This window comes from Podarcis filfolensis (assembly GCF_964270895.1).
Source record: "Podarcis filfolensis genome assembly, chromosome: 3".
Lineage (NCBI taxonomy): Eukaryota > Metazoa > Chordata > Lepidosauria > Squamata > Lacertidae > Podarcis > Podarcis filfolensis.
In genome coordinates, this window is record NC_139606.1 from 110,989,817 (window position 1) to 111,016,946 (window position 27,130).

Sequence of the window (27,130 nt, forward strand, 5' to 3'; positions counted from 1 at the left end):
TTTTCCTGTCTGTTCTCAATTGTCCCCTTTCTGAATGATTCAGAGAAGATGCTCTCTCCCACTACGAAGTCACAGGCAGATGTGCAGCTGATGTAAACTTGTGTGTTTCTTTCATATTAGCAACACAATCCACTGACATATACCAGCTGCTGATCTGGTTTCTTTGAGCTGTCCTTTTGAGATAAAATAACTCGCAAGACAAAGCAAGTCCACTTTATTTACTTATTTCTTTATTTTTTATAAAAAAATTGTACATCAAAGACTTCATTATGGTTTTTCGATGAAGAAACAGGAGAAGGTTTTACATATTACAAAGGGATGTATTCAGTTCCAGGTTTTACTACCGTTTTTTTTTTTTAAATGAACACTGTACATTTAGAATTGCAAATCTGAGTTATAAAACAGATATATAGGATGAGTAAGGCACTGCTGTATTGTAGAAAGTTTAACAAAGGGGAGCCAGCTCTTGGATCCCAAATTCTGGAAAAAAACAACAACACAAGTCAAAGCCAAAAATGGTTTAAAAAGAAAAAGAGAACAACGTAGAAGCAGCTGTTTTTTCAATTGGGGGATCTTAGTATACAAACATATATTCCCCCACCCACCCCTCCTTTGCTCAGGAACTAGAAAGAAGCAAGGAACAATACTCATGCAGAAACATTTCTCCAAATGATGTTGTCTTTCCATTGGGAGCTTCACTCATTGTTGGCAAAGCTTCTTCCTTATGTCCCATTTTTCTTGGAAAAGATAAAATGGTAACAAGTGGTATGGAAACACCCAGTGCGAACTATTTTCTCTTTATGGTGCTCATTAATCCCAGATCAGTTAAAGAACAAGAACACAAAAATCGAATAGGAGAGAAAAAAAAGGTGTCTGAGGAATTAATTCTTCTTTTTTTATATCCTCTATCCACATCGTTTAATGTGGGCGAGCTATCTTACTGTTAGATCTCTTAACAGTGTTAGATGGTCTTAACGGTGTGTCCGTTAACAGGTTGTAGCCAACTAATTTCTACTCATAGTAAACCCGCTGAAATTGATATACCTAGGTTAGGCAGGTCCATTCATTTCACTGGGTTGTATCCAGTGCTAGAGTAGACCCATTGACATTAATGGGCACGACTAACTTAGGTTCATTAATTGTGGAGGCCAGTTCTGGATCCACATGTCCTTCCACAGTGGGGACATAGGTTTCCGGGCGGGAGTTGATCATTTGAACGGCCTGTTTTGATTGAAGCACTTCGTGCACAACATGGGTTTGTGGACAATGGGATGTACAAATAAACCACCTGAAGTGTAGGTGGGTTCCCACAAGGCAAGACACAGTAATAACAGCAAGAACCTTTATTGAACTACAGAACTGGACAACAGGGGCAAAGCAACTGCTTATATACATTTCTGAAGGCCTGGGCCACTCCCACTCCCCATGTGATTGGCTGTCTAAACTTCCAAGCTGCGAATCATAGCTCAGAGTTTAAGGACCAATGGCAGAGGCCCAAATCCTGAAATGTTCTGTGATTGGATGTCATGTATCGAATCAGAACACAGGGGCTCAGAATCCTTAGTCCACACTCAAGCTCAGGCAAACACAGACCACTGAATACACAGCAACACCTACGACAAGGATTGGGAAACCTACACTCATAGCTGTCAACTTACAGATTTGAAAATAAGGGACCAGCAGCCTCGAAAATAAGGGATCAGCAGCCAAAATAAGGGATTTTAGTCAACCAGCAGCCAAAAGAAGCCTCAAGCGGTGGTTCCCACAGTGCAGCAACCCGGCAAAGGGGATGCAGCAAGGAAAACCACTGTCACCTCTCCGCTGGGAAGCGCTGAGCAAAGGCGAGTCCCCAGGCAATGCGGCCGATTTGATCGGCACAAGGCATGCAAGCTCCACCCCCCAGCAACACAGTTGGGGCCTCCCTCCTTCCTGGATGGCAGGCAGGCAGGCAGGGAGGGAGAGGAGCTGCTTCCTTTGAAACCCAGGAAATTTAAGGGACATCATCAATAAGGGACAACAGCGGGACACAGCGCTGGGATAAGGGACTTTCCCGCCAAATAAGGGACTGTTGACAGCTATGCCTACACTCTGAATGCCAAATGTCGTCCTCCGTTCCCCTATATCAGGCTCTTGGGACTCTGCCACACCCCCTTCTCAAGCCACACCTCTGCCCCCTGCCCAAGTGCTTTTGCCTCGCTGAAATGCACGCTTGAACTGCGATGATGCCTCGGTGGAGGACGGCGAGGCATATGAATGAGTTTCTGCGTCGAAAACACAGACCTCTGCATGGCTGAAAAGTTGTCTTGCTATACAAAGGCAGGAGTCACATCTGTTGCTTTGCTCGCCTTCCCCTCTGGGCACACCCTCTTTTGCAGCTGGCCCCACTCACCACTGCTATGTGGCCCCTGGGAGGCTTCCGACGAAGGGCTGTGGGCCTCGGTCTGTAAAAGATCCCCTCCCTCATAGATTCTATGACCACCAGGCTTTTGAACCCAAGAACACTGTCCAGCCAGTACAAAGTGCATTCAAGTCCCGCTGATTTTAAACATCATTGGGACATCAAAAGTGGCCCTCTCTGGCTGGGTCTCGCCCTGCAGGTGTGCTTCAATGTGCACACGAAGCTCTTGGGTATGCTAGCAGCACTATTTCACCCATGTCTACAGATGAACGTACAGTGGTACCTCGGGTTACACACACTTCAGGTTACATACGCTTCAGGTTACAGACTCTGCTAACCCAGAAATAGTGCTTCAGCTTAAGAACTTTACTTCAGGATAAGAACAGAAATCGTGCTCCGGCAGCGCAGCAGCAGCAGGAGGCCCCATTAGCTAAAGTGGTGCTTCAGGTTAAGAACAGTTTCAAGTTAAGAATGGACCTCCGGAACGAATTAAGTACTTAACCTGAGGTACCACTGTACTTGAAATTGGGCTTCTTTCATTGAAGTAAGCAGGGCAGCCCGTGCAAACAGAAGAACATCATCTGCGCTGGGCTCATTTCCCCATAAAAAATCAGTGGGAATAGGGGAAACACTATCCAACCCAGGATCTCATACAGTGGTACCTCTGGTTGAGAACGGGATCCGTTCCGGAGCCCCATTCGCAACCAGAGCAGAACGTAACCTGCGCCTGCGCATGCACGGGTCGCGATTCGCCGCTTCTGCGCATGCGCGAGACGCCATTTTGAGCGTCTGCACATGCGCGAGCGGCAAACCCGGAAGTAACCCTTTCCGGTACTTCTGGGTCGCAACCTGAAAAGATTTACCCCGGAGCATCTTTAACCCAAGGTATGACTGTAATAGAAAAGTGTTAGCTCTCAGTCAAAACTAATTTTTACTTTTTTGGGGTGTGTGTGTGTGGATAAAACAGTCTGTATTTGAAGGTGATGTTCTGCTATTCTAGAAAGAAAATGAGAAAGGCAACAATTATAGCCCTATTCTCATTTCCAGACCGTGATGACTGAACGCATTGGGGGAGGGAGGGGTGAGATTTTGGTCTCTGGCCTTGTTCTTCTGCCTCCCCAACCTCTGTGTATTCAGTGGAAGGTGTGGCTGGACCCCAGTGATGCATGCAAACTCTTTCATGCGATTGGAAAGCCTCTGTGATTGGGGTCCTCCGTGGTGTGCGCACAGAGGCAACGCACGTGCGGTTTCCATGCGTACAGCGCTCTTCCACCACTTGCATTGAACACATGAGGGTCTGGGGCAAAGCCAGTGGCTACGACCCCACTCTTCCCAGTGGGAATAGCATTGCTGTGCAGTCGGTGTGCGACTTACGTGCACAACGAATCAGGTGGGGAGAAATGCCGTCTTTATACAGAAGGTTTGCAATGCCCAGGTTATATTGCTGAAACACATATCCTACTCTTGAATTATAAGCATAACAGCGTGGTTACAAGTACTAATTTCCTTAATAAAGGGGCTTTCCCCTCCCCTTTTAAAAAAACCAAAACAAACACACCCCGTAAATTCTATAAATAAAGTCGTAAGTGCTTCATTTAAGGGAATATTTCTTTGGCTGCTGTGGGTGCTTGCGAGTGGCTTAGCTGCAGAGGCTAAAAGGGATATGGTCCTACAATTAGCGTTAATCTCAGCACGGAACTCGACCGATAGTTCATACTGTTGACGGTAAGCAGCTCCAGGTCAATGATATGTTCTCGAGGTCCCGTTAACGGCTTCACCAACGCAAGCATTGCGCTCACAGAGCTTGTTTGCTGAAAGAAAACAAGGAATTAGAAGTTATCACCTGGAAATGTCTGTCTCCACCCCACCCACCTGAGAGTAAGTTTCAAAGGGCAGTGTTTTCACTGAGTTATGGATAGGGGTGTTAGAGAGTGGAAATTGCCACCATGTCTGGAATGAACATTTGTCCAGCAAAATAATCGGTACTCTTGCTGCTGATGTCTGCAAACAATAGGTACCGTATTTTTCGCTCTATAGGACGCACTTTTTCCCCTCCAAAAATGAAGGGGAAATGTGTGTGCGTCCTATGGAGCGAATGCAGGCTTTCGCTGACGCCTGGAGAGCGAGAGGGGTTGGTGCGCACCGACCCCTCTCGCTCTCCAGGCTTCAGGAAGCTATCCACAAGCCTTCGGAGCCTGCAGCCTGAAGCCCGGGGAGCGGATAACAGCAAGCTCTGGAAGCAAAGGCGAGGTTGCGCGCAACCTTGTCACCGCTCCCGGACCCGTTCTGGGGGCTGGGGTTGGGGGAAGCTTGGGCTTCCCCCGCCCCAGCCCCGCGGCTAAAAACGAAGCCAAGACAGCAAGCGGGATCCATCTCGTTCGCTGTCTTGGCTTCTGCCAAAGCTGCGCGCAGCCTCTCCCGGCTGGAGAGGTTGTGCGTGGCTAAACAGGAAGCCAAGACAGCCAGCGGGATGGATCTTCTTTGCTCTTTGGGGCTGGGGGGGGGATAATTTTTTTCCCTTTATTCCCCCCCCCTAAAAACTAGGTGCGCCCTATGGTCCGGTGCGCCCTATGGAGCGAAAAATACGGTAATGGTTTCCTTTCCACTCCATGAACATTGCACATCCTTTGCACTGAAATGGTGCGGAATAATGTAATGATAATTATGTAAAATTCTCTCGCAGCAGAGAGTGAGACAAATAACGTCGTCTCTGATGGAAGCAGAACTGCAGCAGAACAGCCCCAAGGCTGCATGCGACAAACGGCCTCGGTCCAGTATACCCGAAGGAGCGTCTCCACCCCAATCGTTCAGCCCAGACACTGAGCTGAACCGAGGGCCTTCTGGCGGTTCCCTCACTGCGAGAAGCCAAGTTACAGGGAACCAGGCAGAGGGCCTTCTCGGTAGTGGCACCCACCCTGTGGAACACCCTCCCACCAGATGACAAAGAGAAAAACAACTACCAGACTTTTAGATGACATCTGAAGGCAGTGCTGTTTAGGGAAGCTTTTAATGTTTGAGGCATTATTGTGTTTTAATATTGTGTTGGAAGTCGCCCAGAGTGGCTGGGGAAACCCAGCCAGATGGGCAGGGTATAAATAATAAATAATAAATAATAAATAATAAATAATAAATAATAAATAATAAATAATAAATAATAAATAATAAATAATAAATAATAAATAATAAATAATAAATAAATATTATTATCACGTGTTGGAATGAAAATCAATACCTTCTTACCCTCCCATCTGCAGAGCTGAATTCATTTTATTTTTTTCAAATATTCCTAAAGCTTGGCAGGGTAGTGTGAGAAGGATGCAACGGCCATGTGCCTTCGATCCTAGCCTCACCCTCGATTTGTGAGGCTGGAATTGAAGGGTGCATGACTGCTGCGTCCTCCTCATGACACCCATGGGTGTCAGGGTGGGGGTGAGAGTCGCCTGTCAAGGGCTGCATCAGGCAGCTGGGCTGTCACCTGTGTGGGGACAGGTGGGGCAGTGTGGCCCTTCTTGTCTCTGGTGGGGGTGGTGCTCTGGCAGTATTGGCAGCGAGGGCTGCGCTGGCACAGCGGGCTTCATTCATGTGCCGACCCAGGAGCCAGCAAACCGCACTATGCTGCTGCCCTTATGGGAGCTTTATGGGAACCCAGGCGAGCAGAGTCAATTTTTGTTAGTGGAACTTGGCGAAATACTCACTCTCAGGACGAAGTCTCCGTTCTCATTTCCAGATTTGATCCGGAACGTGTTAATGGTATTGGGGTAAATTGTGGTCGCCTGGATTTGGAAGATATCGGACGGAGTCGTTCTTTCTGAGCGGATGCTCATGTATTTGTGCACAATGGAGTATGGAAGATCTCGGCAAAGGGGGTTGGACACAGGGCAAACGCAGCGACTGTAAGACAAACCACAACGACTGAAAAACAAACTCCTCGCACCTGTGGGCTTTGCAGCTCTGAACATTGCAAATGAGGCTTTGCTAAAAGATCTCTTAGCGGCTCCCCTTACTTTTCAGACGACAGCACGTAAGGCTCTTGGCAAGGGTTCCTCGGGTAACAGCGGTATCCGCCATGATAGTTCCAGCACATTTCATCCTCCCGGCATTCATGGCCCACTTCACATTCATTGATATCTAAGAGAGGAAGCGAAAGAAGTGAACCTTTAGAGCAGGGGTCAGCAAATGTTTTCAGCAGCGAACCGGTCCACTGTCCCTCAGACCTTGTGGGGGGCCGGACTATATTTTGAAAAAATAATAATGAACGAATTCCTATGCCCCACAAATAACCCAGAGATGCCTTTTAAATAAAAGGACACATTCTACTCATGTAAAAACATGCTGATTCCCAGACCGTCCGTGGGCCGGATTTAGAAGGCGATTGGGCCTGATTTGGCCCCTGGGCCTTAGTTTTTAGGGGTTTAACCAGGCTGGGATAGCTGGGATAGCAGGCTTGTTGGTTTTTGAATGCCTGGTGTAGATTTTTTCAATTTTGTTGTTCTGTATGGGACAATGACAATAAAGATTATCGTATCATTTGCCTACCCATGCTTTAGAGTTTTGCTGGCAGAACTCCTGAACTGTTGTAATTTAGATAGGCCTTTGTACTTGAATCTGCAGCAGATAGCTGCCTCTGCTAAGCTGGCAGTAGAGAACCTCCAGCCCTGTGGCCTGATTATTTATTTATTTCATAAAATTGATATACTGCATGGTAGTAAATAAAACATAAAATTGGTTTACTCCCCCAAAGATTTAATTATCACTACAAATTTTACAGCTGCAATTTAAAACAGACGAAAAGTTAAAACCGCAATAGAATAGGTCCCCTCCCCAAATCAAAACTCATACAAACTTTGTAAGTGTTTGGGTAGGCTCGTATGAGTATGAATGTCTTCAGCAGGTGCTGAAAAGGATGCACTACACGACTTGGTTCTTACAAATGTCGAATGAGTTTTAGGTGGCACTTGTAGTAGTGCCAATTCCACCAACTGAAGCGGTCGAGGGTAAGGTGATCTCGTATGTAAACTGGTCCCAAGTTGTAAAGGGATTGATATGCCAGTAGGAACACCTTGAACATGCCCCTTGTAGCAGATCAGCAATTCAGTGCAATTTTTTTGATTTAAAACTAGCTAATCAATCCGTAATTAAAATATGAAATGACATTAAAACATCTTTAATTAAACGACACAGTTTAAAAATGCAACAAAACAGTTTAAAAAAACCTGTTAAAACAATGTCATCGTAAGTTCATATCCAGGAGAATCCTTGCCTAAACAGGAGCCAGCGGCATGCCAATACTGATGACTTCTCTTATTTTAGAAAGACGTGCATTCCACAACCCTGATGACGGCACTGAGAAAGCTTGCCTGTGTGTTACCACAAGCCGATGATCACCAGGCTGGGGCAAAACTAACCTGATATCACTGGATGTCATAACGATGTAAGGTGGGTGGTGGCTCCCCTGTCAAAGGTCTTGTCCACACTTCTGCTTGCTCTGTGCTTTCCAGGCTTGGGTCTGAGTGGTTGTTCATTTGTCCCACCACTTTCCCCAGAAAAACCTGCTGTTTGCTGCTGAATCGGAACAAACGCTAATCCACAGAATAGCTGCTAAGTTGTGGGTGAACATATCCGACGACATAGCGATTCTTCAAACAGCTCTTGTTTATTCACAGGCCTGAACTGAACTGAACTGAACTGAAGGGTTCAGCCAGCCTGCTTATATAGACCTCCACTAGAACGCAACAGTAACCACTTTCTGTAACTATCCAATCACTGAACGTCACTTTCAACCCCTTATTTGCATATGTGGACCTGAGTGAAAACTATCTACAGTATCCCCCTGCTGCCCAGGGTGAGAACTTCAGTACATAACAATAGCCGATTGCCATTTGCTCTGATTCAGCAGTAAATCAGTGGGACAAGTGGAAGTGTGGACAAGGGAAGGTTCTAGCACATGAGTCAGATCCAGTTGCCCACCAAGTCACCTGGCTTCTGTTAGCAGATCTTGGGGTTCTAGTGAAAAAATAAAATAGACCCCACAAGTCTGGAACCTGCCCTCCCGTCATGTATAGCTGCCAGCCTCATGTATGCAGAACTTCCATTCATCTTAAACCAGGTGTACACAGAGCCCACCAATCATGTATTTTGGTCTGTAATAATAATAATAATAATTTATTATTTATACCCCGCCCATCTGGCTGGGCCTCCCCAGCCACTCTGGGCGGCTTCCATAGAAACCAAAAATACAGTAAAATATCACACGTTAAAAACTTCCCTGAACAGGGCTGCCTTAAGATGTCTTCTGAATGTCAGGTAGTTGTTTATCGCTTTGACATCTGCTGGAAGGGCGTTCCACAGGGCAGGCGCCACTACCGAGAAGGCCCTCTGCCTGGTTCCCTCTAGCTTTGCTTCTCGCAATGAGGGAACTGCCAGAAGGCCCTCAGCGCTGGACCTCAGCGTCCGGGCAGAATGATGGGGGTGGAGATGCTCCTTCAGGTATACTGGACCGAGGCCGTTTAGGGCTTTAAAGGTCAGCACCAACACTTTGAATTGTGCTCGGAAACGTACTGGGAGCCAATGTAGGTCTTTCAAGACCGGTGTTATATGGTCTCGGCGGCCGCCCCCAGTCACCAGTCTAGCTGCCGCATTCTGGATTAGTTGTAGTTTCCGAGTCACCTTCAAAGGTAGCCCCACGTAGAGTGCATTGCAGTAGTCCAAGCGGGAGATAACCAGAGCATGCACCACTCTGGCGAGACAGTCCGCAGGCAGATAGGGTCTCAGCCTACGTACCAGATGGAGCTGGTAAACAGCTGCCCTGGACACAGATTTGACCTGTGCCTCCATGGACAGCTGTGAGTCCAAAATGACTCCCAGGCTGCGCACCTGGTCCTTCAGGGGCACAGTTACCCCATTCAGGACCAGGGAATCCTCCACACCTGCCCGCCTCCTGTCCCCCAAAAGCAGTACTTCTGTCTTGTCAGGATTCAACCTCAATCTGTTAGCCGCCATCCATCCTCCAACTGCCTCTAGACACTCACACAGGACCTTCACCGCCCTCACTGGTTCTGATTTAAAAGAGAGGTAGAGCTGGGTATCATCCGCATACTGATGAACACCCAGCCCAAACCTCCTGATGATCTCTCCCAGCGGCTGCATGTAAATGTTGAAAAGCATAGGGGAGAGGACAGAACCCTGAGGCACCCCACAAGTGAAAGCCCAGGGGTCTGAACACTCATCCCCCACCACCACTTTCTGAACACGGCCCAGGAGGAAGGAGCGGAACCACTGTATGACAGTGCTTCCAGCTCCCAGCCTCTCAAGACGGTCCAGAAGGATGTTATGGTCGATGGTATCAAATGCCGCTGAGAGATCCAGCAGAACTAGGATGCTTAATATCTCCCCCACCTCTTCCTGGATCTTTGCAGTTCCCTACAGGGAGTGAAGAAGGTTCATCTGCCCCCTGCTTTGCTGTGCTGGTGGCAAGTTGCACAGGGGACATTTTGCACTGCCCACGTTGAAGAGGTTTACAGGAAGAATCCTGAGACAATGAAAGACTCTTTAAAAATGGTTGTTATTATTATTATTGATTTTTAATTTCAAGTAACAAAAATGCCCATACAAGGAAAACAGAGCTTAGCGGTTGCACAGAAAAGACAGAAAAGTAGTGGGTGATGGTTTTAGACGTTCCAAGAAAGGCTGTGATGGCCTGGGACTCAGGCTCGGACTCGGAGCCAGAGGATTCTCAGTCCGCACCAGACCCTTTGCCTCAGGCGGCAGCTGAACCTAGTCTGGGGCCTGATTCTGAAGAGCCCCAGTCTGCACAGGTTCCCCTGCAACAAGCACCAGCTGGGCCGAATCAGGGGCCTGAGCCTGCCCTGGCTCCAGATGTGGGGATTACCTCATTGCCTTCAGCTGGGCCATCACTTATAGCTGCTCCACTACTGGTTGGGTCAGGAGAGGCTGAAGCGGCCTCTGGGTCTAGTAACCCACTGTTGTCTCCCGAGCTGCAGACTGAGGTCTGAGAGAAGGAGAGACCTGAGTACTCGCAGGAGGAGTGCTCGCCTTCGGGAGAGACAGGGAGGTGAGTCACTGGGGGATCAGGACCAGCCATTGCCCGGCAGAGATAAAAGGCTGCTGGACCCTGCCCCAGGTTGTGGGAGCAACATTGCCGTTAGCCAGAACCTGCCTGTGATCCTGTGCCTGACCTTGCCTGGTTTCCTGCCTCGTGTCCTGCCTTGGCCCTGTTGGACTGACTCCTCGTGGAACCCTTGGATTCGTGACCGGACCTGGACCGTGTTGCTTGGGTTACCTCCGGGCCCAGCACAAAGGCAATCAAATGAGAGTGTCTCTCCATAAGGTTCTACGAGTTGATGGAGGATGAAAACCATGGACGATTGTGTTAACCAAGTCGATAAAGGGATACTATGCAGTATATAGGTGTGGTTCTTCCTACCCCACAGATCAATATTGGTTTATATGTTAGAATCAAAGCGGCAGGAGTGCCACAAGAGAAATATGCTTACCTTGACAGTTTCTGCCTCTGATTAACTGGTAACCATCTGGACACAGGCAAGAATACCTCCCTGGTTCATTGACACATTGATACATGCAAATGTAGTTCGAAGTTCCACATTCGTTGACATCTGTAAAACAGAGACATCTGCTAGACGCCATATTTTCCTCCGGCTTGTTTGTTTATTAATAAAGAAACCTTGCAATTTATTTATTTGACGTCTATATTTATATGATTTCATCATAAGATGCCAGGGTGGTTCACAAGATAAAAATACAAAGCAACAGAGTGAGGGCAGGGAGTATTGGCCAATGAAATCTGAGGCGTGAAGTCCAATCAGCTTCTGCCTCTCATTCTGGCATCTTGTGTTTAATTTCTTTTTTTTTTAAATCGCACCCAGTAGCAGGGTCTTTACCCCCTGACCCATGTGCAGGCATCAAAAAGGGGAAAAGGAAAAGGGGAAAAGTGACCAGGGCTTTTGACCCCAGAAAAGCCCCTGCCATTTGAAGTGGGGGGAAATTGCTAGTAAATGTTTTGCTCAGTTTTAACTGTGGGTTGAATCCGGTTAAGTCACTGCATGAGGGGAAGAGCTTCTGCTTAGACAACAGAACTTCCTCTCCCCCCTTTCATCTATATCCTGACCCACAACATCTATTCTGAAGGGTTCAAGGAAACCATGAAGTGGATTTAGAGTGTTTGTGTGTGAGGTGAGGAGAGGGACAGGAAGTTCTCCTGCACATGTAGAAGTCACTTCATTCATGCAACGACTCTGCTGGATACAACCCTATAAGAGTTATAGGGTTAGGACAAAAAGCTCTTCCTGTTCTGTTATATCTCACAGAGCGGGATTCAACTAAGTTGTTGACTGCACAGAAGGAGGTCTGCTTGTGCAACAGGATTACCCCCCTTCTCTGCCCCTCTGCATCCCCAAAATATACTCTGGAAGGTTGGGGAAACCCCCGAGCCAGGTGACTCACAGATAAGCCTTTTCCCCACAACGCACCACTTTTTAAGACCTGGCCACAGTGATCCATGCGACGGTCATCTCCAGGCTTGACTACTGTAATTCGCTCTACGCGGGGCTGCTCTTGAAGCTGTCCCAGAAACTCCAGCGGATGCAGAATGCTGCAGCGAGGCTCCTCATGGGGTCTCTGCCATGGGAGCATATTCATCCAGTGCTTTTCCAGCTGCACTGGCTCCCGGTGGAGTACAGGGTCAGATTTAAGGTGCTGCTTTTGACCTTTAAAGCCCTTCACGGCCTAGGACCCTCGTACCTACGGGACCGCCTCTCCCGGTATGCCCCACGGAGAGCCTCACGGAGAGCAACACCCTTGTGGTCCCGGGCCCTAAGGAAGTTAGATTAGCTTCAACCAGAGCCAGGGCCTTTTCAACTCTGGCTCCGGCCTGGTGGAACGCTCTGTCTCATGATACCAGGGCCCTGCAGGATCTGATTTCTTTCCGCAGGGCCTGTAGGACAGAGTTGTTCCGCCTGGCCTTTGGCTTGGAGCCAATTTGATTCCCTCCCTCCCTCTCTTTCTTTTTTCTTTTCCTTCTCCTCCTGCGATGAGGCTACATTTTAATATTTTAATGTTTCAATATTTTAAGGTTGTATTTTAATTTTGTTTTTAAGTTGTAATCATTCAACTTGTTTTTATTATTGCTTGTAAGCCACTCTGAGCCCGGCCTTGGCTGGGAAAGGCGGGGTATAAAAAATTATTATTATTATTATTATTATTAAGAGTGGCAAAATGCTGCCACCCCACCATTTTCACAACCCGAGCACAGGCCTTTGAGATGGACTCAATATTATTTCTGGTATTAGGGAACATTTAACCAGAGATGCCAGGGAATAAGCTTGAGACGTTGTCCTCATTTTCACGTCACTTCAAACCATAGTTAAAATAAGCCATGGTTTAATGTGCCTGTGCTGTGGAAATCACATTCGGCCCTGTCCTGCTGCTGCTGCTGCACTGCCAGGAAACAAACCATGGCCTGGCGTAGGGTTATATCTGAACCAGGGCTCTTTGTTTGTTTCCCTCAAGCAAACCATGAGCAGTAAGCTAAGAACAAACCATGGTTGCTGCTTGCGATTTGTTTTTAAAGAAGCAAAACACAGGGTTCAGATGCAACAGTAAACCAGACTGTGGTTTGTTCTGCAGCACCATGGCAGGAGAGGAGCAACAGCACATGATTTCAGCAGCATGCACCACATTCTCGTTAAACTATAGTTTAACTATGGTTTAAAGTAGGGCTGGGAAACCTGTGGCCCTCCGGATGTTGCTGGACTACAGCTCTCATCGTCCCTGTTGATCAGTTGAGGCTGAAGGGAGTTGTAGTTTAACAACAACTGGGGGGGGGGCACAGGTTTTTCACATGCAAACCAGACCATTGTGCATGCAAAGCCCATGTACACAGTGAAGCCCTATGAGGATTGATTTCAGTGACTGCTTAGCTCGCCCTCTGAAATCAGTGGGATTTCTAGGTGCTTAACTGTGGTTGTACCTGATGACCGTGGATATTAAACGTTAGAAGACTGCTGATAAAACAAATGGGGACAGTTAAAAACCTCTGACTAGGATGATGGAGAATCTGGAGTCACTAATGTTTCTACCCCCATATTACTTGCACCGCCCAAAGTCAACTTAAAAGCCTCCTACCATGTCCTTTGAGAACCACCAATGTGGCCAACAGTCACTCACCATCGCAATTCATTCTGTCCCGGCTTAATTCGAAGCCCTGATTGCACTGGCAGATGAAAGATCCGACTGTGTTGTAGCACAGTTGTGCACATGGGTTGCTGGTCTCACATTCATTTATGTCTAAAAAGGAAATATGATAGGCCTTTACTAGGGCTGGATAGATCTGTCAATTTGTTACTTCATTTTTTTCCAATCTTAAAAATCAGTTTTTCACATTTCTGTAGCAATTTGTGATTTTTTAAAAAAACATCGTGAAAATTTGCCTGCATTTTAATGCATTTTTTTCTTTAAAAAACCCCAAACACATCTTTGTATGCATTTTCTCCCAATACACATATTTTTGCAATGTAATTTTCCCTAATAGAATGGACTTTGGTATATTATCTCTTCTAATAGAGATACACTTTACCCTAGCATTTGAATTTTTGTACACATTACCTGGCTGGAGAAGAGCACTGCAAAATTCATAGAACTGCAAATGTTGAAGGAGAGCTGTGTTTTGGTTTGTGTATTATTTCAGAGAGTGTAATTTAGTAGTTTGCCTTTAAATGTCAACTGAATCAAATTTCTGCCCCGCCCTTACTCTTCACACAATGCTGGGTCTTCTCTCACGTTGTATTTAGGCAAATTCACCAGACGGTCCAGGTAGGCTTAACTTTGCAGAGTCAAGACAATTTATGTAGGATTTATGTACCTAGGAAATGACAGTCAAGGTGCCTGGGTCCTATCTGACAGAGGTCCCCCGCTAGCCCTGCTATCATTTATTACCGTATTTTTCGCCCTATAGGACGCACTTTTTCCCCTCCAAAAACGAAGGGGAAATGTGTGTGCGTCCTATGGGGCGAATGCAGGCTTTCGCTGAAGCCTGCGCGCGCTGAGCTCAGCGCTCCAGGCTTCGCGGACCTCTCTGCAAGCAGCGGGAGCGCTCCCGCTGCTTGCGGAGAGTTGCCTGCATGCGGAAGCCTGCGCGCGCTGACATCAGCGCGTCCAGGCTTCGCGGACCTCTCTGCAAGCAGCGGGAGCCAGCGCTGGGCTCCCACGGCTTGCAGAGAGCTGCCTGTTTGGGGGCTGGGGTCGGGGGAAGCTCGGGCCTCCCCCGCCCCAGCCCCGTGCCTGGGGGGGAAATAATTTTTTTCCCTTTATTTCCCCCCCAAAAAACTAGGTGCGCCTTATGGGACGGTGCGTCCTATAGGGTGAAAAATACGGTAACACTGGAGGTGGTGCCTAGTATTGTATGCATTGAAACTGCGGACTTTATCACCAGAGGAAAGAGACTACACAGATAATTCTGTGACTCACTCAAATGAATGGGAATGTCCATATTAGTGGACATTTCATTTCACAAAATGTATATATCACTTACTAGTTCTAAAGACCTCAAAGAAAGTTTGCAGTAGGCAATCCAAAATATGGATTGAAGGCTCCAATAAACACAACCCTTAAAAACAAATCGCATGAGAAAAGTGTAGAATAAAACCCAGAAACATTTCAAAACACTGATACTTACTAACATAATGTACCAAAAGTACAGAGAAATTTTCAGCAGGCATCAAAAACCATCTGGTGTCCAGGTGGATCTTGGACCGACCCTGACTCTTCTGTAAATTTGGCATTTTAAGTTTATGTTGTGGTTTAATAGGGCTCTCAACTTCTATGGATGTTAGCTTATGTAACTACTGTTAAACTTCTGTGATGATAAGATATAAACAAATCCGAATCTATGTACTTTTCTGTTGCTTCTTTAAATTAACATTTCTATGATCAAACATTTTAGGGAAGTTTTTAATGTTTGATGTTTTATCGTGTTTTTAATATTTCGTTGGGAGCTACCCAGAGTGGCTGGGGAAACCCAGCCAAATGGGCAGGTATAAGTAAATAAATATTTAACTTATATGCAGAATTCATCATGCGAAAGGCTGGGCTAGATGAATCCCAAGTCGGAATCAAGATTGCTAGAAGAAATATCAACAACCTCATATATGCAGATGACACAATCTTGATGGCAGAAAGTGAGGAGGAATTAAAGAACCTTTTAATGAGGGTGAAAGAGAAGAGCGCAAAATATGGTCTGAAGCTCAACATCAAAAAAACGAAGATCATGGCCACTGGCCCATCACCTCCTGGCAAATAGAAGGGGAAGAAATGGAGGCAGTGAGATTTTACTTTCTTGGACTCCATGATCACTGCAGATGGTGACAGCAGTCACGAAATTAAAAGACACCTGCTTCTTGGGAGAAAAGCAATGACAAACCTAGACAGCATCTTAAAAAGCAGAGACATCACCTTGCCAACAAAGGTCCGTATAGTTAAAGCTATGGTTTTCCCAGTAGTGATGTATGGAAGTGAGAGCTGGACCATAAAGAAGGCTGATCGCTGAAGAATTGATGCTTTTGAATTATGGTGCTGGAGGAGACTCTTGAGAGTCCCATGGACTGCAAGAAGATCAAACCTATCCATTCTGAAGGAAATCAGCCCTGAGTGCTCACTGGAAGGACAGATCCTGAAGCTAAGGCTCCAATACTTTGGCCACGTCATGAGAAGAGAAGACTCCCTGGAAAAGACCCTGATGTTGGGAAAGATTGAGGGCACAAGGAGAAGGGGACGACAGAGGATGAGATGGTTGGACAGTATTCTCGAAGCTACCAGCATGAGTTTGACCAAACTGCGGGAGGCAGTTCCACAGGGTGGGTGTCACTACTGAGAAGGCCTGACAAACAGGATCCCTTTTAAAAGATGAAGATGATTTTTTTTAAAAAAATACCTAAATCAGGAACATTTTGGGGGCACCTTTAAAAATTAAAAATAAAGTGGACAACCTATCTGAAAAAAATGGGGATTTTCAAGGATAGTGGACTAATTTATCCAATGCAGCTGCTATGCTAGTTTCCTTCTATGCTTGAGAGAAATGCTGTGAGTTCTTTTGTTTTAAATATGACAACTTGCCTTCACTAGGCTTGTTCAGCACCAACCCTAACACTGAGCTACAGCTGCTCTGATTTGCTCAGACGTACGGTGGATTCTGCGGTTGCTGTAATGCAGTTAGAACTGTCAAGGATATGACAAGGTTTGAGGCTGCCTTTAAATCACACAAAATTAAATGCAAAATCCATTTTACATTGTCTTTTGCTTTCTATCGAGAACGTCTGGTATTATGCTTCAGGGGAAGGAAAAACAATATCCAAATTCCTGCGCCATGAGAAATGGAAGTCAAGTGTCATAAATCATGTTATGCAAATTAATACTAAAGTATGCAGCTGTGCTAAAGTAAGTATTCTGGCTTTTGAGGTTTTTTTTTTTAAGCAGTGAAAGTTAATTGAACATGTACAACAGGAGTAAAGGTAAAGGGACCCCTGACCATTAGGTCCAGTTGTGGCCGACTCTGGGGTTGCGGCGCTCAACTCGCTTTATTGGCCGAGGGAGCCGGCGTACAGCTTCCAGGTCATGTGGCCAGCATGACTAAGCCGCTTCTGGCGAACCAGAGCAGCGCATGGAAACGCCGTTTACCTTCCTGCTGGAGCGATACCTATTTATCTACTTGCACTTTGACGTGCTTTCAAACTGCTAAGTGGGCAGGAGGTGGGACTGAGCAATGGGAGCTCACCCCGTCACGGGGATTCGAACCGCTGACCTTCTGATCGGCAAGTCCTAGGCTCTGTGGTTTAACCCACAGCACCACTCGCGTCCCTACAACAGGAGTGGGGGACCTCATTTTCATCTGTCAAATGTACTCCTCTAAGACACTCAGGAATCTCCCAGGCCACACCCCTTCTTTCCAGGCCGCACCCTCATTGTCCCCTCCATGCCCTCTTTGAATGCTTTTGCCTCACTGGAACGTGCCTTCCACTAGTTGCCTGGATGGGAAGAGCTGTCTGTAGAATCCTCTAACTTATGTATGGCTGAAATGTAGCCTTATATACTATTCACCTGGCACATGGTCTCTGAAAGGGTGCCCATGAAGCAAACCTGCCCCCAGAATGCAAAAGGTCCCCTACCTGATGGAAATCACAGCAGGGGTAAGGGAGCGATAATAACATACAACATTGTCCCTAGATAGGAGGACCATTAAAGTGACAGGCAGGATCAAGTTAGGTTCTCATTGATTTCCATAGCAATGGCTTATGCACGTGCTTAAACTCTGATATTACAATGTGTTGTTGTTGTTGTTGTTGTTGTTTATTGTTGGGACTTCAAAGTTGAAATCTGAAAATGGAGGCCTCGGCCCAGTATACCTGAAGGAGCGTCTCCGCCCCCATCATTCTGCCCGGACCCTGAGGTCCAGCTCCAATGGCCTTCTGGAGGTTCCCTCCCTGCAAGAAGTGAAGTTACAGGAAACCAGGCAGAGGGCCTTCTCGGTAGTGGCGCCCGCCCTGTGGAACACCCTCCCTTCAGATGTCAAGGAAATAAACAACTATCTGACTTTTAGATGATAATTGAAGGCAGCCCTGTTTAGGGAAGTTTATAATGTTTGATGTTTTATTGTGTTTTTAATATTCTGTTGGAAGCGGCCCAGAGTGGCTGGGGAAACCCAGCCAGATGGGCCGGGTAGAAATAATAAATTACTGTATTATTATTATTATTATGATGCACAAAATTCATTGGTACTCCTCCAGCTGAGCTGGCAGCCACCATTTTTCTTTCCCAAGGAATTCCTGGAACAATACTATGTTGGGGTGCATGGGGAGTAGCATTCTTAGACATTAAAATGGCAGTCCTCAGGTGAGGAGAGCGCTGATGAGTGTCCCACGCCCCTCCAATGCCGACCACACCCCAGAAGATGAAAAGACAACATTCCATTCTCTTTCAAAACCAACCCCATTCTAAATCAGCCAGAACTTCTCTTTTGATAACCTTTGGCACAGCTTTGGTTAAAACTGGGAACCCTTTGAACTATGCATTGTTGTCCCATGTGATGAGACACCACTATTTTTATATGAAAAAGACACACCACCTTAACAGCTAGATACCGTTTTTCTAAAAAATACTAAATAAAAAAAACGAAGGATGGGTTAATCTGACAATTTGGGTTTGTCTTAGTTTCTAATTTTTCTCCAATTTCAAGTTCTGTTCTCCATATCAGTTTTTTTTAATATAAAGCCTTCATGAAAATTCATCAGCGTTTCAGCACAAATTTTTCATAATATACACATCTTTGCATGCAGTTTTGTCTACTATACACATTCTCGCAGTTATTTACCCTAACATAATTGATTTCTATATGTTGTTCGAATATATGCACACCTTACCTTAGTATGTGCATTTTTGCACGTCTTTTACTTGGCTGGAGAACAGCATTGCAAAATTCGGAGAAGTGCGATTTCAAAACCTGGCTGTGTTTCAGTTCACATATTGTTTTGGAATGTGCCAATTAGGTAGGTTCACCTTCTAATGTGAACTGAATGGACTTTCCCCCATCCCTAATTAAAACACACAGCACGACACACTTGTTACCTACAACCTATGACTTGAGCAGAATCTTGCATCCAAACTGGCTGACTTTTTGAAGGAATGTGTTTCAGACCATTTTTATTCGGGTTTTTTTTTTAAGCGATCGATTTTTGCTGTGTTCCCATCCCTCTTTCCTTCACAGATGGCTCATTTCTTGTAACCAACAATTGCTCTGTATATTTTAATAGGGATGACTAACACGGCCGTATTTATTTTGATGGAGTTGCTGTTTCTACTTTTAATAGGTTTGGTTTTATGGTCCTAGCACCAGGCCTGGTTGTCTAGAACATTTTCTTGATTAGTGGAGGATGGATTTAATAAGAACGAAACACCTGTTGTTAGATTTGTCTGCCAGGTTCCACAAGTTTGAAAGAATGGCAGACCACAACATCAACACCACTCCTGCGAGCCAGAAGAAAACTCAATTCAGTGAGTCAGTCACATAAGACCCACAAAAAGAGCCTTGTTGAGTCAGGTCAATGACTCAGCTACTTTAGCATCCTCTTCTCAATTTTGCCCTCAGCCCTGTGAGTAAGAATTACCCCCAGATAACTAGGCACGGACACTGCTGCAAAATTCAGTTCCCCACAACTTTTAGACCAGGGGTCCGCAAACTTTTTCAGCAGGGTGCCGGTCCACTGTCCCTCAGACCTTGTGGGGGGCCGGACTATATTTTGAACAAAATAAAATGAACAAATTCCTATGCCCCACAAATAACCCAGAGATGCATTTTAAATAAAAGCACATATTCTGATGTAAAAACATCAGGCAGGCCCCACAAATAACCCAGAGATGCATTTTAAATAAAAGGACACATTCTACTCATGTAAAAACACACTGATTCCCGGACCGTCCGCGGGTCAGATTGAGAAGGCGATTGGGCTGGATTCGGCCCCCGGGCCTTAGTTTGCCTACCCATGTTTTAGACAAAAGGGAACATCTGTGCTGTTAACCCCTGTCAGCCTGCCTGAGAAGACCTGGCTGAAAGTTCAGCTAGTTTCTGAAAAGGACCCCATTCACTCTCCTCAGAGAGATGGAGTAGCAAAGCAGAAGCTGTCCCTAATTGTTTGAGACCAGGAATGTAAGCAGGGTAAGGACTCGAGGAAATGGCTCCAGTAATATCCCCATCAAATCCTATCCAAGTCAGGAGACAGGTTCTTGACCTGTGTATGCTTAATTGTTGTTGATGAAGAAACAGTTTGGGAGATGAGGAAGCTGCCTGATACTGAGTCAGACCATTGGTCCATCTAGCTCAGGGGTCTTTCCCAGCCCTACCTTGAGATGCTGGAAGTAAAAACTATAGGCTCATAGTCCAGTAGAACTTTGTACTCACACCATCCTTTGAAGGTGCTATATGAGTCAACTGCTCCTTACTGTACCACACCAGGACAGCACCTGAGATTTCTGGGAGAGTCACTACCTGCACTTGGCTTAACTCAGGGCGATGTCCAGTGTTGCATGAGCAGAGTTCCCTTTGCTCTCTTCCCTTCTACAGCTCCCATGCTGTAGATTTGAGGGACACGCAGAGGACGGCAAGGGGAAGGGGAAGTTCCATAGTGCAAGTCCAGATAGGTACAACAGGATATCACCTTTGGTGTACCTTGTCCTAGAGGAGGGCACCAGAAAGTGTTCTCTCATACAGTCTGGTATGCTGGTTTGACAGCCATGGACAGAAAGTCCCTTCAGAGGGTGGTGAAGACAGCACAGGATATCATGGGCTGTCCCCTGAGTCCGCTAGATGTTATCGCAGGAGACCGTTGCCTCAGAAGAGCGAGGAACATTCTCAGGGACGACTCATACCCTGGCCAGCACCTTTTTAAACTCCTGCCCTCGGACAGGAGATATAGAAGCATGATAAGCCTCACCAACAGGTTAAAGAACAGTTTCTACCCATGGGCCATGAGGCTGATGAATGGAAGACAGCAACATTGCAGCTGACGTTCGGGGTTGGTGGTCGTACGACAACACACAGTGTGTAACAAGGACTGAGAGATTGTGGGGGGCTCATTTAATCTCACTGTAAACAAGTGGTACAGCGACAATAAAGTATTTCTATTTTAGTTCCTCTGGTGGGGAATCTGTCATGCTCCTTCTGGGGCAGTTCTGCAGCTCCTAGAAGTTGTCAGCATGTGACAGCTGGCCACACCCCAGGAAACGGCTTTGACTGGCAGGCTAAACCAGGTGAGAGTAGCTGATGGGTCTCAAACCCTTGGTGAGTGAGGGACATCCTCTGCATGCGAAGACAGGCTATGGCAGATTGAGCGGATGAGACCAAGAGTGGGTTCAACAGTCAAGAAGGCGGTCTCTGCACATGTTGTAGAGGGAAGTGAGGCACAGATGGGGCTTGACAATCTAAGATGATAGCCCATCTAGGAGAAGGAAAACTCTGATCCTAAAACTCTGCTGCCTTGTGGGACATCTTCAGGAGAAGAAAAGGCTATACAAAACTGAAGTAGGGTCCCTAAGTCAGTTGGATAGTGCCTTGCACGCCTCCTTCCGGCAACTCCTGCAGCCACGCTGGTGCCAAACATATTGCTCTGCTTTTTTTTGGACCACATCAGCGAGGCTGAGGGGGGTTCTCATTGTCTTGGCAGCCCAGGACCTCCATACACACTGTTTAGGCTTGTGCCTGATGTACACCTGTCAGGGGCTCAGGAGCAGGAGCACTGGGGAGAGAGGAAATGGAGAGCGAAGGGGAAGAATCCGAGGGCAGCGTAGGGGAGTATGACAGTGGCCCGAGAGATTCCATGAGCTTCTCCAGCGAATCAGAAGATTCCCAGAAGGGGGCACCGATGGTCAGGGCAAGGGGGGTCCCAGGGGGGACACACCAGAAACAAGGAGCCAGAGGGGAACCCCAAAGCAGCAGTGGGGGATCGGGACCAGTTTCCCCACCAGAGCGTAGTGGGGGGGAAGAGTCACATGTGTCAGGGCCAGCGTCTCCTCCAGCGGGGAGAGAAAGTGAGTCAGGGCTGACCACGCCTCCAACGGAGGGGAGGTCAGTTGCAGCTAGCCCCCCCAGAGGGGGAAGCAGTGACAGCAGCAGCAGTGAAACGGTCAGGAGAAAAGTTACCGGCTGGGCGCGCGCGCCAAGTTCAAATGTACAGGCGCGGGGAACAGCAGGAGACCCGGATGGGGAACCAGCTCCTAAAGCCCGCCGGAGGGAGGGGGAAGGCTCAGGGGACTCAGCGTCAGAAGAGTCTAGAAAGGGCGAGACCCCAACGGCCAGGCGGAACCAGAGGCGGAAGGAACAGAGGAAGAGGTGGAGTAAGGCTAGAGTCTTAAATTGGTGTCTGGGGGGAGGAGACTCAGACGGAGCATCAGCGGTCTGACAGTTGAGACGTAGAGCTGCGCGCTGCGGCTCTGGAAGTGAAACTGAACTTCAATAAAGACTTTTGTACTTAACAACGAAGCAGCGTTGGTCCTTTGTGAGCTGGGACCTTGGGCAGCTCTGACAACACCCAATCGTCTCTTGAGACAGGGATGCCAGCAATCAGTATGTTGTCCCATTGGCTAGCTTAGCCAATGGTCAAGGATGATGGGAGTTGTAGTCCAATAACATCTGGGCCCCCAAAGTTGAAAAACACTGTCTTACAGTACTGTCTTCTCGACTGCTTCATGCATAACATAATTCTCAGGGAAGGGGAAAGCAGAGACAAGTTGGCATGGAGGCCAAAGCTGAGTGGAGAATTCCTCTCTCCTCTCAAAATTGGGTCAGGATATGTGTCGCCCTCTATCAATCACACTTGTTATGCCTGTGAGAATTATTGTTCATTTCTGTTTGGAAATGTTGGTGGCATTTTAGCATGTAGCAAACTTTTCCAGAAATCCTATTGTGGTTTTTAAATGCTGGATTCCAGCATCTTCCCCACTTGCCCCCCTCACCCCCCATACGATTTTTGGTGAGGGGTAGGTCTATAAATAATTGCTATAAGAAACACATACTGATAAAGCTTCTCAGCATGCAGGCAGTTTAAGATTTATCTGGAGCTGTTTATTACCCTGGAGACCTGTTCTTTTAAAATTCCACTTCGTTTATGACATGAGCCTTTGAGACCAGTAGATCATTTTGCAATGCTCAGGAGCATCAACCGCATTGCAAAATGGTGAGATTTATTTCTCCTCAGTGCAATGTTGGGGGGTCCGTTTTATATCCATCTTAAGAGCATTATCAGAGGGCACAGAAATGTAAAAAACTTGCCGGAATTTCAAATGTAAAGTTTAGGTATGTGACCCCGTAGTGAACCCTGTTTTGCATTATTAACTTTTTATTATCCACCTACTACAGAGAGTAACTTCTAGTAGGTACAGATTTCCTCCTGAGTGTAAAGCTTCTTCCCCAGATCACTAACTCTCCAACATTTGAGAAACCAATTTTCTCAGAGGTCTTTGGCTCTGAGAAAAAGGTGGTTTATTGGTTATTGTTTGGATATAAATAGCTGAAACAACACTATTTATTAATAATTCCTAGCAACAAGACCGCCAGCTGGTGGAACTATTAATGAGACTGTAGTAGTAGTAGTAGTAAAGGTAATAATAATAATAATAATAATAATAATAATAATAATAATAATTTATTTTATACTCCGCTCATCTGGCTGGGCTTCCCCAGCTACTCTGGGCAGCTTCCAACAAAACACTAAAATACAATAACCTATTAAACATTAAAAGTTTCCCTAAACAGGGCTGCCTTCAGATGTCTTCTAAAAGTCTGGTAGTTGTTCTCTTTGACATCTGGTGGGAGGGCATTCCACAGGGCACGTTCCACTACCGAGAAGGCCCTTTGCCTGATTCCCTGTAATTTGGCTTCTTGCAGTGAGGGAACCACCAGAAGGCCCTCGGCGCTGGACCTCAGTGTCCGGGTAGAATGATAGGGGTGGAGACACTCCTTCAGGTATACTGGACCGAGGCCGTTTAGGGCTTTAAAGGTCAGCACCAACACTTTGAATTGTGCTTGGAAACTTACTGGGAGCCAATGTAGGTCTTTCAAGGCCGGTGTTATGTGGTCTTAGCTCCCAGTCACCAATCTAGCTGCTGCATTCTGGATTAGTTGAAGTTTCCGGGTCACCTTCAAAGGTAGCCCCACATAGAGCGCATTGCAGTAGTCCAAGCGAGAGATAACCAAAGCACGCCTCACTCTGGCGAGACAGTCAGCGGGCAGGTAGGGTCTCAGCCTGCGTACCAGGTGGAGCTGGTAAACAGCTGCCCTGGACACAGAACTGACCTGCACCTCTATGGACAGCTGCGAGTCCAAAATGACTCCCAGGCTGCGCACCTGGTCCTTCAGGGGCACACTTACCCCATTCAGGACCAGGGAGTCCTCCACACCCGCTCGCCTCCTGTCCCCCAAGAACAGTACTTCTGTCTTGTCAGGATTCAACCTCAATCTGTTAGCCACCATCCATCCTCCAACCACCTCCAGACACTCACACAGGACCTTCACCACCTTCACTGGTTCTGATTTGAAAGAGAGGTAGAGCTGGTCTATAGCTAAATAATCCTGGTGGCATGAGACACCTGTATTGAGATGGAGAACTTCAGGCCCAAATGCATCTTCCAGACCTATTTAGCTGACCCTTGGGAATTCTCATGGGGCCAGAGGTAACACCAACACACTAGCCAGGAGGACTTGCTTGGCAACTGCAAAGCTTCTGGGCGATCCTCTCTTTGTCATGAGATGGTGAGAGTGCTTACCTCCCTCTTCAAAATATACATAGAGCTGAAAAAGGAAGAGCAACCCTTTTTTCCACTTCCTCTTTCAGCTCTTTTCAATGCTCAGATCAGCACCTGAGCGGCTGAGGGAGGGAAAAGGAAAGAACAATAAATCCTCATTGCTCAGTGCTCATTGGGGACAATATTTAAAAAGTGCAAATGTCAGGATTTGCCTTTTTTTGCTTCATGTTTATCCAGGTTTCGGTAAGGCTGCAGTTTTTAATCAATTAATTAGTTAGATCAGGGGTGGAGAGCCTCAGGTGGAATTGAAGTTCGCTTTCAGTGATCCCCCCCCCTCATTTTTTAAATCTTAAGTTCAGTCTGCCACATCAGTTTGCATTTTTTAAGTCCTCGTGAAAATTCAGTAGCTTTTTAGCGTGAATTTTCCCCCAAAATAAATTTATTTCTCTGCATTCCCCCCCAATATACACATTCTTGAAAACCAATTTCCTCCAACACAATGCGTTTTTGCATGTTCATTTCACTAACATATGCATTTTAATGTACACAGTATTTGGCTGAAGAACTGCATTGCAAAATTCAGAAAACTGCAAATTTCAAAGGATGGCGGGAGGGTTGCCTATGAGAAAATGTGGCCCAAAGGCTGAAGAAGGTTCCTTGCCCCTGAGATTAATTGATAAAACTTCCTTAATTGGCTGAAAAAGTGTCCCTATAAACTTTTAATACAAGTGCTTATAAACGCAGATGGCAAACAGCATCTTAAAAGAAACACAAAAAGGAATGCATTTTATAAGACTTTGTCTGCTGTAACAGCTCTGCAGATCGTATAGGAAGAGAGAAGATGTACTTTTTACTTTAGAAATACTGTGTTAAGCCACGTGCAAATGTAACCGATAGACTAATCCACCAGAAAACTGCTAGGTATAGTAATCTAATTCACTGAAATTATAAATGCTTGTATGCATTGCTATGTGTTTAAATTTGATTGGTTGGTAACTGAATTCTAGAGTGTTCTCTAGTAGTTCTCATGTGATTGGCTAACAATGGTCACATGGGAGATATCTATTGAAGGAGATACTCCATTTTATATGATGCAAGATGCTTTAGAATCCACTGTGAACACTGCTAAGTTGAATAGAGCGTTGGAGTGCTTCTCTGCTTGAAAGACAGAGAGCAAAGCTGCAGGAGAAGGGGAAAGGGGAAATCCCTTATAGGAGCTGCAAGGCATGGCCTAACTGAGATAAAGAAGGCTGAAAGTGCTGTGCTCCGAAAAGAGAGGAAAACACAGTTGTTTGGAAGTTAGAAGAAGAGACTATAATGCTTGAAGCAGCATGTGACTATAAATATTATGTTTTAATTCATCTCCAGCTACACGTTTCTGCAAGTAAAGCTTTTGAATGTTAAAGTCTGGACATTGGTTTAATCTCCATAGAAGGGTGTCAGTCATATATCCGTTTTGAGTTTCTTAGGTGCGATTTCGCTACCCTTACTTCAAGAGAACTTCAAGGTCTATTGATCAAAATGCCTTTAACAGGTTGCACTCCTAGGTTTCAGAAATAGCAAATGCAGCGGTTGGGGAACCTGCGGCCCTCTAGGTGTTGCTGGACTAGCAATGGCCAATGACCAGAGATGAGGGGAGCGGGAACCCACCCACCAGCCTTTGGAGGGCCACAGGTTCTTCCCCTTCCTTGCATGAAACCAACAATGATTAAACCAACTCCGCTGGCTTGAGAAGAATACCACAACAGAAAAACAAATTAAGCAACCGACACAATACAGGCTAAAAACCATCTTAGTTCAACACTGTCATGACAGGGTCAAGCATTTTAAACTGCTCTGGGCACAGCTTTCCAGGGAAGATTCTAGAAAAGAGAAGAAACAGAAACCATGTACTGAGAAAACTCTTGGAACCATTTTGGTGACCGAGTTCCTGGATTTGATTGGCAATGATGACCACAAGCTCTCACAAAGTTATTAACAGAAACCCAATCGGAGGTAGACAACGTGGTGCCCTTTCGATGCTGTTGGGCTACAACTCCTGTCAGGGATGATGGGAGTTGCAGTTCAGCACCATCTGAAGGCTCCCATGTTGGATGTCTCTGCTCTACAGGATGGGACTGTCTATCCTGACAGTGGGGAAGCCTTTTCTTCTGAGTCCAGATCTGCCAATTTCCCCCTCGAATCTTACCTGCGCACGTGTGGTTGTCGGCTGCTAACTGAAAACCAGCGTTGCATTGGCAGTAGTAGCTACTGGGAGTATTCACGCACCGATGATGGCAAAACGAAAGGCGTGCGCATTCATCTATGTCTGGGTTGCCATAAAAGCGCAGCATTTAAAAAATAAATAAAAACAAACAAAAAATGGAGTTAAAAAAACTCGCATTGCCACCATGGCTTTACTCTGACAAGAATAAA

General features: G+C 46.3%; 1 protein-coding gene across 3 annotated transcripts in view; it reads right to left on the minus strand.

The window, feature by feature from the left end:
• Positions 1 to 213: 213 nt before the first annotated feature.
• EFEMP1 (EGF containing fibulin extracellular matrix protein 1) overlaps positions 214 to 27,130 on the minus strand; it is a 73,426-nt gene continuing 46,509 nt past the window's right edge. The window contains exons 7-13 of one of the 3 annotated variants that reach the window (XR_014545844.1): positions 26,904 to 27,023; positions 13,601 to 13,720; positions 10,912 to 11,031; positions 6,403 to 6,526; positions 6,094 to 6,289; positions 2,088 to 4,209; positions 214 to 1,639 (exon numbers count right to left, since the gene is read on the minus strand). Coding sequence is in view for 2 of the 3 variants with exons in the window: in XM_083605380.1 (XP_083461506.1) it covers positions 4,051 to 4,209; positions 6,094 to 6,289; positions 6,403 to 6,526; positions 10,912 to 11,031; positions 13,601 to 13,720; positions 26,904 to 27,023 (839 nt within the window). In the remaining variant the exon portion in view is untranslated. Of the gene's footprint in view, positions 4,210 to 6,093; positions 6,290 to 6,402; positions 6,527 to 10,911; positions 11,032 to 13,600; positions 13,721 to 26,903; positions 27,024 to 27,130 lie in introns of all 3 variants that reach the window. The other 2 variants (XM_083605380.1, XM_083605381.1) reach the window with 2 other exon arrangements.